General features: G+C 37.9%; 2 protein-coding genes across 2 annotated transcripts in view; both read right to left on the bottom strand.

Annotated features, from left to right (window-relative positions):
- The window catches only part of nrbp2b (nuclear receptor binding protein 2b), a 33,947-nt gene extending 28,246 nt beyond the window's left edge, over window positions 1-5,701 (bottom strand). The window contains exon 1 of the mRNA XM_080050396.1: window positions 4,995-5,701. Coding sequence (XP_079906522.1) covers window positions 4,995-5,114 — 120 coding nt within the window. The 5' untranslated portion in view covers window positions 5,115-5,701. The remainder of the gene's footprint in view (window positions 1-4,994) is intronic.
- A 3,089-nt stretch (window positions 5,702-8,790) lies between these two features.
- LOC307268032 (B-type lectin plumieribetin-like) lies at window positions 8,791-9,730 on the bottom strand. The gene is made up of 3 exons (XM_080050545.1): window positions 9,664-9,730; window positions 9,278-9,371; window positions 8,791-9,172 (listed from the first exon to the last, which is right to left on the bottom strand). Exons 2-3 carry the CDS (start codon window positions 9,365-9,367, stop codon window positions 8,906-8,908), a joined length of 357 nt encoding a protein of 118 aa, XP_079906671.1. The 5' UTR covers window positions 9,368-9,371; window positions 9,664-9,730; the 3' UTR covers window positions 8,791-8,905.
- Window positions 9,731-12,849: the final 3,119 nt, after the last annotated feature.

Below are 12,849 nucleotides of genomic sequence, written 5' to 3'. Positions count from 1 at the left end.
CTTGAAATGGTTTGCATCAATAGAATCACAAAAATGTCAGCTTCCCAACCATGTTGCAGGAGTACCCACCTGAACATAGCAGTTGTGAACTTTGAGGGTTAGAGGTAAGGGGCCATTAATGAAATTGAACAATATTTCCCACAGTAAATGCCATCATCGTCTGAAGCCAAAGTAGCTAAATAGGGTTCAGATATTATTTGTTTTAGATCAATGCATGCAGCATTATTAACTCTTCTATTTTGCTCACCCTTTGTATCCAGTTTCTCAATCTTGACACATGCATGTGGATTTAGTTTAACATCCAATTGCAGAAAACAGCATCTGGCCTTCACATCACATTCAACCGCATAGTCATCTGCGCTTGTGAATTAACACCATGACGAAATTAATGCAGTCTTGCCCGACCAAGGCTGCTGCCTCATTTTCATCTCTCTGTGAACAGATGGACACAGGTCCTGGAAATAGAAAATGGTACCGAATCCGATAATGGACTGATTACTGTGCTGCTGGTGCACCACAGTGTGGGGACGGGTGTGGATTCACTGCAGGAGGTCTAATATCATGCTGCAAAATCAAGAACAAGATCACAGCGTGGCAAATGATAATCTTTTTGCTTTTGACAAAAAGAGCCTTGTGTGACAGGTCAGGGTGGTCTGGGTTGTTGGTGCATGTCACTCCCACTGCGCTCTTTTGATTATATATGATTATTATCACTTTTAAGAACAGGAGTTTTTTAACACTTTTTAGCTTAGAGTATGATTGTTTTTCTTTAGGCAAATTGGCACCATTAAAAGTCATTCAGCCGAATTAGCGATTAAGAATTCCTGCTAACGTGCACCCATGGACGAACAGATAACCTTCATTGGATTGATCAGATACTGAAATAAAACTGAAAATTTTGACTATTCTTAGGCAAGGAGGGTATTTTTTTCTATGATTTCCAAGCAGATTTTCAGGAAGTTTATTTACGATGGACAGAATAATAACATTCTCAGAAAGTGTTATGTTGAAAACAGAAATATGTGTATCATGTTTGTGACTGAGAAAGAGGGAATTTTGGATAAAACTGCGTCAATTTGGAGCAAAGGGTTTTGTAGTTACTGTAGTCCTTGAGTTGCGAATGTAGCAAGTTGGCCGAAAACTACAATAAAAAACTCCCCAGCATGCACCTATCCCGTTCCCCTTGCACAGTATCTTCGCCTCATAGTTCGAAAACGTCCGCTTTGTATAATCCGATATCTGATCTCGGGTGAATTTATTTTCTTCACAGAAGGATTAACAACAAGTCACTCAACTTGTTCTGCAAAGATGAAAGATTAACTGGAAAGAATTGGGCAGTTTTGTTTTATCAGATTCATGTCTAAACATTGGTACATTGTGTTAGTCACTACCTTGGGGGTGTATAGTGTTGTTGCATAATACAGTATGTCGCCATCCTGGGAAGCCACCAATGGTTCAATCAGATGTTACAGTACGTGCGGCAAGTCATAAATCATGAACTTGTAAATCACGCCCGCTGCTGATGTGCAGACAGATTTCAAAGAAAGTAATGTTATTAAAAGGGGAGCAGCATTACAACAACATGTTCACACGATTTGGTTCGACTTCAATTCAGTTAATTTCCTGTCCAGTCTCGTGGCGGAATGTGGGGGGGGGGGGGATATTTTCTGTCGCTTATCACACAAACATCAGAGCTAGGAGAGATTTTAACAAAAAAAGAAAAAGATAAAGAGCTGTTTTGCTGCAGCACCGCTCAGTCCCTGGGAAAAATCAATGCTCTGTGTGAGAGGGATAAACTGACTTTGAAGGCAACACATCCATCTAGTTGGAACAATATATTATTAAGCCATTATCCGCCTTCTGCTGAGAAAACAGCCAAGATGAGAGGCAACAATACCATCATGCGCTGACCATGGGACTGAGGCATTTTTTTTTAATGCCTGAGATGAATTGTAGATGCATTCTGAACTTTCACCCACTGACTTAGCAAAAAGAAACAAGGGAACCATCATTCAAAAACAGACATTTTTGCATTAGCAGGTTTTTGGACTGATGATATAACAACTCTCTTAAAGGTGGAGTCAGTGATTCTGCAGAATGCTTGTTGTCAAAATCACTTTTAGTCAGAATCAGTGAATAGCACCTCACTTTCTGCTGCCTGGGTCCTTACTGCGTTGAAAATAAATCCAGTGTTAATATACAGCCTAGGCTCTGTAAACGGGCATGTTGCTGGCTACGGTGGGCTCCCTCTGTTTACATACCCTTTGTTTACATACCAGTTTACAGAGCCTAGGCTATGCATTAACACTGGGTTGGACAGGTACCGGATCATGAATAAATATTCACTGATTTAGAGAAAAAGTTATTTTGACAACAACAAGTATTCTGCAGAAGTCTCAGTATGATCTCACGGATGAGGCAACACAAGGGCAATTTGTTTGTGACAGCCTGGATTTAAACATGTACGAGCACTGAAGCCCGGAGGCTGCAGCAAAATGTTTTGCTTCGAGTTTCCCGTCGTAAAAAAAAAAAGAAAAAATACATTTGCACAATCACAAGGTGAGCCACGCCAAGGTGAGAAAAATGCCAACAAATTGTGGGTTTACCGTTTGTAAATAGTGCAGTTAACAGAGATGGTAATAATATGAGGCACAATAATATAGGCTATCCGCTTTGGCTAGACTATGTAATTATGATCTCATACTGCTAGTTCCAGCGTCTCTACTGTGATAACCTTTCCTTGTTTAATTCGACTATTCTTCTACTTGACTGAATTGATGTTGGGCTTAGAGAAATTATCACAGAAATATTTCACTGTTTTCGGACATTTTCTGGACTTTCTTTAATTAGTGGAGAAAATAATCAACATATGATGCAACAATTAAAGTATATGTTAGTTCCAGACATATCAGATCATCAGAAAATGTGCTGATTCATTAATGGAAATACTAAACAGTCATTAGTTGGAGCCCTATATCTCTGTATTCTTAAAAAAAAAATAAAAAACATGCTTCCCACATTATTTTAATCGCAATTTGCTTTGATGTAATGTAAAACTGAAAAAAAGAGTTCATCACATTGAACACACATTTAACTATTTGATGTTTACTTAGCATGTATCTTTGCTTTTATTTCCATGAAATGCTGTTATTAGTGGCTTATATTGATAGAGATGTTTGATATAGCAACCAGCCCTAAATGACTGATGCCCTCAGTAGGGGGCTAATGGAAAAGAGGAAGTAGAAGCAGCCCAGAAAACATACAGATGGGTAATCAATGGGTGGAAAAACACCAGGGTAAATTTGTGTGCGGGTGTTGTTTCAAACGTGAGTGATGCTCAGTGGCACAGAAAGTACAGTGAGGTCAGGTGGTCACGAGTGTGTGTGTGAGAGAGATAACCTTCAACTTAAATTCTCAGCCTTATCTAGAGCCATATGTGAAGGCGACGCCCTCTAAAACACTCAAATGTCAGTTTTTTGTAGTTTAATATTCCCCATCTTAGACATAGACATAGACACCGCTGCCTTTTTACACAGTTGATTTTGACATAAAACCAAACTGGGATTATTGGTAGGGGAGGAAGCCTCAAGCAAGGCTGGGTAATTATCGGCTGTAATGTTTTGTCTGAACAGAGCAACTACTAAAAGGTGGCAGAGACATGAATAAAAGCAATTGAAAAAGCAATAAAAAATAATAAGCAGACTGGATTTGAATTTGAATAATCTCTGCCTCAACACAGCAGTGTTTTATCCTGCCAAAGAGCCCCTCCCAACGTGGTCTGAACCTGCTCTGGATGCCTTCAGGAGGAGCCAAAAGCAGACATGTTTGTGGTACAGACAGTTAAATTATTAGAATCGAGGGTCTAATTATGTAAATAACCCATCAATCACAAAAGTACATTGTCAATCAAACATGCCGCCAAGGTTTAAGCTTCCTAAGGATTTGCTGCATTTCTTAATCTAAGGTGATTGAAAACAGAAAATAAAAATGATCAGCAGGCCTATCATCAAATTAGATCAAAAACATTGTTTTTAGTTGGTAGTATAGTTAAAAAGCTGCGACCAATGCTCACTGTCACTTACATCAACTAAACTTTCCATAATCATTCTTAGCACTATTCTGAAGGTTTATACAGAAAAGATGTGTTATCTATTGTTAATGGACTGATGTATGATACATTGTGTTGACATGCATTGAAAGGGAATTGTTTTTAAGCCATGTACAAAGTGTTTTTGGATCTATAATTTGAAAAAAAGGCTGTATCCAAAACCTGTCCTGTAAACATTGTGGACACACTAATATGTTTTTAAAATGATATTAAGAATTTAACTGTGGCTTCATCCCACATCTAGATTTGTGTTTGTTCAAGAGATGCATATCATTAGTTGCCACATTTGCAAATGTATTCAGACATTTCTGGAATTCAAAAAAGAATAGTTTAAATGTCAGTAATCAACTTGCTAAGTTTCATGATGATATTATCAGTTCAAATTGGTTTACCCTATTCACCTGCAGTGGCTTGCCTTAAGCTCCAGTGTTGTAGACTAGCTTAAAGTAAAGGCTTACACGCCCACAATGTGTTAGTGTGATTTGCAACCCAGAATTAGGACTGAAGAGTGCACCGTAAACTCCAGGTCCAATGAGTGAAACCAGGAGCCAGACACAAACAAACTGAAATAGACTTGAAGTGGGCTAAGCCGATCAACGGGACGTGTCAGTGCGTTGGTAGCCTATGTTTATGGTGGGGATGGTGCAAAAACACCCTGGGGCCATTACAATACTGTCTGAGTCACGAATAAGGATGTCCAGCAGCACAGCACGACCAGGTAGAGGGCAATGTGATTCATTTATTTGCCAATCAAAGAAGTCTCCTAGATTGCGTGAATTGTCAGGAAAACGTGCTCATGTTCACGCCTACACACGCACGCGCGCACACACACACACACACACACACAGACACACACACATAGGAAGGGAGAAGGATAGAGACCAACCTGCTCTTTTCGCTTCTGCCAGCGGCCGCACGGGCTTTCCTCCACGATCTCGCTCTCGTCCTCGCTCTCCTCCTCCTTCCCCTCCGATCCTGATTTCCTCTCCGGGACAGACATCGTCATTTTAACGCCCGTATATTTCCAGATTTCACCTTAACACCCGGAATACCGTCTTGTTCTTCTCCTGCGCCTCCCTCCCTCTGGAACTGTGTCTAGTCTGCTCTGTTGTTGTTGGATCAGACCAGACGAGTCAGTCCGCCGCTTGTCTGCGCAAACCAACGACACCAGCCGCTCTCGAACACCCCTTGGCGCTCAAAACATCATGCAGGGAGAAATGGCTATTGCTCAAGAGATAGGCACTCGCTCATAAGTCGTGGAGAACAATCCACACCCAGCTCTTTCAGAGAAAAACTAGAAGTTTAGGATACACATTGCAAGGTCGCTGGATGAACTGCACAGGGAGGAGAGAGAAAAAATATATATATTCCAGACTACACGCGCCCCGTGTGATCGCTGCATGCAAAATAGCTTGCGAAATGTTCACGCTGAAGCGACGCGGGGGTGAAAAATCGGTCGGTGACGCGAAAACGATTCAGAGTGAATCCGCACTGCAGCGTTCATCGCTCTCCTCACGTATCGGGTTTTGTGGGCAGACTGGCAGCATAAAGTATAGGCTACGTTTTCAGACCACCCTCTACAAGCGTCATTGTCAGTGTTGCTGCTGGCTGGGGCTCAAAAGCCGTGGCGTGGGCTGCCTCCTGCCAGGCACGGTGCGCAGACAGATGGAGCGCAACACCGTACAGTCTCGAGTATGCGCGCATGACATATTGAGGCAGACCGAAAAACTCTGGATCCACACCGGGAACACTGCAACAGTCATTGCCCTGAAAAAACAATCATTACTTGCTGATATTATATTTCAGATACTGTCAAAATCCAAGCCAATCAAGCTGCCATACTTAATACAGTTATTCAAAGCACAAGTTAATACATAGGAGCTGAAGGAGTTAAGGCATATTCAGTGCTGTTTTAATTAAAAAGGGCTCAATACCAAGCAAAGCTACTACTGCATGAGTAAATAATTAAAAACTCATTTTGAAACAATGTAACCTACATATAAAAACATGACACTATTAAAATAAATAAAAAGCCTTTTCACAGATCGATATTTCTTAGGAAATGTTAAAAATGTTAGAATTTGTATCTGATTCAGTGTAGCATATGCTTTTTGCTGTTAATGCCATGTGGGTTGTTGAAGCTCTGTTTTGTAAGAGGGGTACAACATATAGTTTTAATCATTTTAGTTTACTCTAAGTTTAGTTCTGTTTTTGTTTTCTGTATTTTAATGACATCATGCCAACCCTCCCAGACAGTCTATGACAGACGGACAGACCTTGTACCTAGTGGGAAGATCCTCACTGACAATGCTGATTTGTGATGCAGTTAAAACACCAGCCTTCATGCAACATATTGAGCCCAATCTAGAGAGAATATGGTACTCGGTCTGTATTTCAGTGTCATGCGTGTATTACCTCAAGGAAACTGTTCTTCAGTATAAACCTTTTTTCGCCATTTAGTGGTTCTGTTTTTAAAAAACACCTCTGTACACAAGTCATGTATGCCATTTATACAATGGCTTGTTTGGTATAGAAAATAAATTCTCTATTTACATTTTTAATTGTTTACATATTTCATAAACTCCTCCCCATCACCAGCATGCTTAAACAAATGTATGTCAGAGGTGGAATGTAACTTAGTACATGTATTTAGTTACTGTACTTAAGTACAAGTTGGATGCACTTGTAATTTACTTGAATATTTTCTTTTCATGCTACTTCATTCTTTTGCACACAAAACACATGAAGAGTTTATAAAATATTGTAAACGACAGTGTATGGGCCAACAAGCGCCTCTCAAACAATAGTCAATTAATCTTTGCTGCTTTTCTTTTTAATCATTTTATATTTCTACCATGCAACCAATCAACCTATGAATAAACTAAATATATTCTATGATGAAAATAAGTTATTTGCAGTCCCATACAAAATGAGCTCCACCTCATCAAGCTACAAGCCCTTTTACACATATTATAGTAAGCTACATCACATCTGCATTGAGTACCTTTACTTTTAGTACTTCAAGAACATTTTCCTGATTATACTTTCATATTTTTACTTAACGTAACCTTTTAAATTCAGGACTTTTACTTGTACCAGAATATTTTTACAGTTTTGTAATTATACTTTTATTTATGTTAAGGATCTGATTAAGTTCTCCACCACTCATTATTTATATATTTTTTTTATTGTATGCCTCCTGATGATTCACAAAATATCCCAGTTCCACTGTAATGACAGTTCTTTATTGTTACCATTTATTTTCCTCTAGTTTTGCTCACAGACAGAGAGCCTATGAGTGAAGTGAGCCCCTGTTCTACCAATTATTTGCATTGTTAACGAGTTTAGACAAACGGCAGCGATAACAAGCAGAGAGACAGCTCCAACATGATAATGGTTACTTAACATCAAAAGAGCTACTGTCCCTTTTCTGGGCACAGCTTTGGCACCCAGTGTAAACATGTGCTCTAAATATATCATCACCATGAAAAGAGTCCCTGTCTAGTCTTTACTATTGAAATAATCAGCCTGGGTGGCTTTATTTTTAGGAGTAGTGCTGATACAAGTGATTGACTGTTCATGCTTGATTTTGGCAGCTTTGTCTCTCCACAAAAAATAGTTTTGTCTTCATTCAAAAAACCTTGAGCAGCCATGTTTATTATTTTATTTACAGCAATATTAACTGAAGCTAAGCACAGGTAGAGCTATGGATATGTTCTTCACACCTGAAAGTTACATTCTGAGGGCAATTAAAAGTGTCTTCTAAAGCTTTTTATTGACCATGATCCAATTATTTCAAAGATTCAAACACTTAAACCTGAGTGAGTTCAAGTTCTAATGGTAGTCGTCACAGAATTTACAGTTGTTGTTTTTTATATGGAGATCATTAACACTGTCAATTTAAATCAGGCATTTTAAAACCATTTAGAGAATCTACAAAATGGTTTAGTTTGAATTGAAGAAGAATTGTATTCTAAAGAAAGGAACTTTTGTTCAAGTGTGCATCTGTTCCATGTGAACAGAGACAGGTGAGAAATATGTGGATACCGAGACAACAGTAGGATTAGTGCGACATCCTGTGGTCCCTTGTTGCAGATGCAATGATTTACTTCATTTCAACTAACTGGAGTTAGTTTATTTAACTTTTTAAAGACTAATAGTTTTATAATTAACACTTTTTAGATAGGAAATAAATAAATAAAAACTTAACTTTTTTGCAACTTTCTCATAAAGCGTCAACAATTGCTTCTTTGATTTGAGTTCTGATTTAGGCAACCATCCTCCATCGATAAGAAAACCTGTTAAATACTTGGGAAGGTGTTTACATCATAATATAGCTCTGTCAGCGGCCACCATGCTGCACAATGAGCTGATCATACTTTCCACATTTCAAGTAAACTTTAAATGCAGGATTGCTACTTTCAGTTAAATTAAATTAATAGAGCCAGAACCAGTCTCCTCCACTGAATAATAAGGCTGTTTTCATTAGTTGTAATTTAGTTAGAATTCATGCTGTTTTACTTCAGTGTTGAAGTGGTGGGATTACAAAGGTCCATAAAGAGCTGAGCATTTTGATAGTTGAACATTTAAAGGAGACTTGGATGCAAACACTTATTTTAGCCTCTGACCATTGTTTACAACAAAGAAGACATGGAGAAAGGATAAAAGAGATAAATAACTAATTTATGCATTGTGAAAACCTTTCTTTTATTGGATCCTAGATTACATAGACAAGTTAACTGCTACCTCAATCTGACATCCAAACTTGACTTTCATACAAAGTGAATTTCCACAGCATTATTTTTTTGTGCCTCTGTTGTGGTCAGAGGTCCACAACTCTTTGGAATCCTTGGTTATCACCAGCTTGCCGTCATCAGTCAGGGTGCAATGGGTCCAGTTATTGCCGGGTGCATAGGTATCTGTGGCCCACTTGGCCACATTAGCCTCGTTGTACAGGACCAGGTTGCAGTCCTCCTGCATGCACAGCCGGTGAGCATCTGTTCCTGAAGTGTCTGAAGCCCACACCACCTTCCCCCAGCCATAGATGACAAAGTTGCCATCATCCTGCGGTCAGAAATTAGACAGTCAACTGTTATCAGAGGGTTTACTTCCAAACAAATGTTCTTACTTTTGGATTCACCTTTATATAGAATATGTCCAATAACTCACCTGGAAAATAGCTTTATATTCCCTGTTGTTGGACATCAGGAAATCTCCCTTGCGAAGCTGATCATTTTTGGACAAGTAGTTCCTGCTCATGATTCTGAAACAAAAATAAATAATAATAATAATAATAATAATAATAATAATAATAATAATAATAATAATAATAATAATAATAATAATAATAATAATAATACATTTTATTTGGAGGCGCCTTTCAAGGCTCTCAAGGTCGCTGTACATTCACAGAATTCAAAAACATACAGTATAAAAGCAAGGCAGGTAGACAAATAGAATTAAAAACTATTGAGGAAGGGTAGATCAGGGGGGGTATGCAGATTTAAAAACATCGTAATGCTTTGGAAATATCACATCAGTATAAAAGTACTTACAGGCTCGAGTGTCCCGCTCTAGTCAGACTGCAAGCAGAGGAGAAGGAGTGAAGTGTCAGAAGCAAAATTCAATCATTTTTATACACCTCAGTTTAAGGTGGAGTGACAAGGGGGGCAGAGAGGGGAGTGTCATGCCCCAATTTTTCTCATGAGATCAGATCTTTCCTGCCAACACCCAGGCAGTTTATTACATAAGAATGATCTTTGAAGAGACATGTATTAAACACGAGAAAGGAAGTTCACCCATTGGTGATAACCTGCATTTAATTATCAGTTGTTGTCATTGCTCGATACGAGTATGGACAATTACTAAGCTGTTTGTCAAGCTGCGAAGCATGTAGGCTACTGATAAGTGATGGTTTGACAAGATTGATCTTGACAATTTCATGCCAACAGCCCTAGTGATGATAATAAAAGCCTGTCAAATGATCAAAGCCTGTTTATTAAATTAAATAAAAACTGGGAAGGCTAGACAAAATTTATGACTTTTATACCTTTTCATTTTGACCGCCCTTCGTGACAGTTTTATCTTTTCCCAGGCTCTTCACATGGTGGAATATGCATGGCGGCTTGGCTGAATATCAAGAAATCAAGAAACCAACTACCTTCCACATGGTTTAGCAATAATGCACAAGCAGCACAACAAGCCTTCTTTTGATATTTAGCTGTGCAGCTCCCCAATACATTTGCAGTGACACAAAGAGTGCCCTGATCCTTCAGCTTCACTTAAGTCAAAGTATCAATACTACAATGTATGAAATGAACCCAAAAGGTCTTTAAAGAGCTGAACATTTTGATAGTTGAATGGTTACAATTTCTCAAGATATTAAGGAGATACATGTATCGAAAAACATACAGAAACTGAATAAGAATAAAAGATTTGGATAACAATAGTTATTGTTTTGGAGGCAGCTTAGAGAGTCCAAACAGGTCATATTGGTCTGATTTTATGTTTCATAAAAACTCTTAACAAACACAAATATCATGTTTTTAAATCTTCCAGGAACAAAATAAAATATTATTGTACGTTTTCAAGACGTTGGAGGTCTTGTACTGAACTTACATACTTGGAATAAAATGGTTACTGAAATTTTAACTTTTGCACTTTTTCTGCATTGCATTTTAACTTTTGCACTCTTTATTATTTTATTATTTCATTTGTATTGTATGACATGTTTTGAGTCTGCCTTGTGTTTGAAATGTATCAATAAAGTTGTCTTGTCAAAGTTAGAGTGAAGATTCACTTGGACGTCATCCCATATAAGGAACAAAGCTCTTTTCTGTTTGAGTTTCTGCTTGTTAACCAAGTTTTACATTTTAACTGAAAAGATTCATGTTTTGTTTTGCACGGCCCATATTAAAGGGTTTTGTTTTCTATCTACAAAACATCACTTTTTGTGCAAACCCAGAATACAAATACACATACTGTATGTTTGTATGGCAGACACTCTATAACTTAAACGCTTGAAAAGACCAGAAATATGGTAACACTTTACAATAACACTTTACAATAAGGTACACAAAAAGTGAGTGGTTACTGAGGAACGAATGAGGAACGAATGGTATGTTAATGAGCAGGCACTGAGAGAATGTGATTCAAGCACCATTGATTAGTTACTGTATACAGACCAGGAGTTACTGTATTAATGAAGCATTAGGTAATGATATAACCTATCATCATGAGTAGGTACTGAGAAACAAGTTCAAGCACTTTAATACCACACAAATAGCAGGTTACTATTGTGCATTGCACAAAGGCAGCAAAATGTGATAACTCTACAGAGCCACATTGCTTGAACCAGAACACAAAGTCCAGACCAACAGAAATGCTTCTTCACTTTCATACTGGCACAAAAATAGAACTCTGCATCTCTAGCCACTCTCTTCCTTTCGGTGTGAAGGGATATAATTATCAAAGGATGACAAAAGTCAAGTTTTTCATGCACTCACCTCTCACAGCCATTTGGGGCCACTGTTGTCAATCAAACTTTGTGTTAAGACGCAAAACAAAACTGGGTTCAAAAATCAGAAACTGAAAATAATTGTGTGTGGTGGTAAAAATAATAAAAAGGGATATGTTGCCACAGCAGGCCTTATAGTATAAATGAAAGGTATTGTGATTTCCCAGCTAAATATATCAACATTATATTATATACTTGTTATGCTACTGGGGACAAGTCTCTCCTTCCTCTGACTCAGAGCCTTTTCTGAGCTGTTAGATTAGTGCTCAAAACAGCATGACTATTGACACTGTGTTTTCAAAAACATTTTACTTGTGACAAAAAATACCAATACTGACACAGAGAGCCTGAACATGGGACACAAGCTCACCAAGCCCTCTGTCAACATAAGAGCTGTCTAAGTAAAACACCAGAGGGGGCTGCTGCTCAACAATGACGCTGTTTGGAGAATGGATTTGATTTGTAATTTTGAGGTTAAAGTTTCCTAATCTAAAATACAAAACAATGTCACAGATTAAACTACCCAAGAGGATATAAAGTGGTTAAAATGAGCTAGAAATCGACCAGCTATCACATTAAAATGCTTCTTAAGTGTTTATCCATACAGAATAATAAACAATTGGCATAATTTAATGGTGTGAAGGGGTGGGATTAATTAAGTGTACACTTCTTCCCACTCCTTTTTGAACATGTTATACAATTATCAAGTGTTTGTCATTCATCTATCTATTTATGCTTTCTATTTTGTGAACATAATTATTTTTTGTATGATAATTTCTGTTTTCTTTTACATGTTCGAAATACAATTTCAATCAAATCATTTAGCTGATCATTCCTTTAAAATCTCAAGTAGAGTTTAAATGCAGGACTTCTACAATATTGCTACTTTCAGTTCAATTAAATTAATAGAGCCAGTAGCAGTCTCCTCCACTGAGTTATTAGGCTGTTTTCATTTGTTGAATTTAGTTTGATTTCACGTTGTTTTACTGCAGTGTTGAAGAGGTGGGATTAAAAACATTTGACAAATGCTTGACTTCATCACAACTCATATTTCAAGTCAGTGTCCATGTTTTAATTGTTTAGAGTTTGTCACAGATGTGGCTACATTCACATTGTGTATATTTTAAATTTTAAACATTCACTCTGTTTGAGCTGAGATGCCCACACATATTTAAGCCTGACCATCGCTCATCACGTCAAAGTAGAAATAAGGGAAGAAAGAAAG

Source organism: Ammodytes marinus (genome assembly GCF_949987685.1).
Source record: "Ammodytes marinus genome assembly, chromosome: 21".
Taxonomy (NCBI): domain Eukaryota; kingdom Metazoa; phylum Chordata; class Actinopteri; order Uranoscopiformes; family Ammodytidae; genus Ammodytes; species Ammodytes marinus.
The sequence above is the reverse complement of the archived record's forward strand: the minus strand, read 5'-3'. Positions and strand labels throughout refer to the sequence as shown.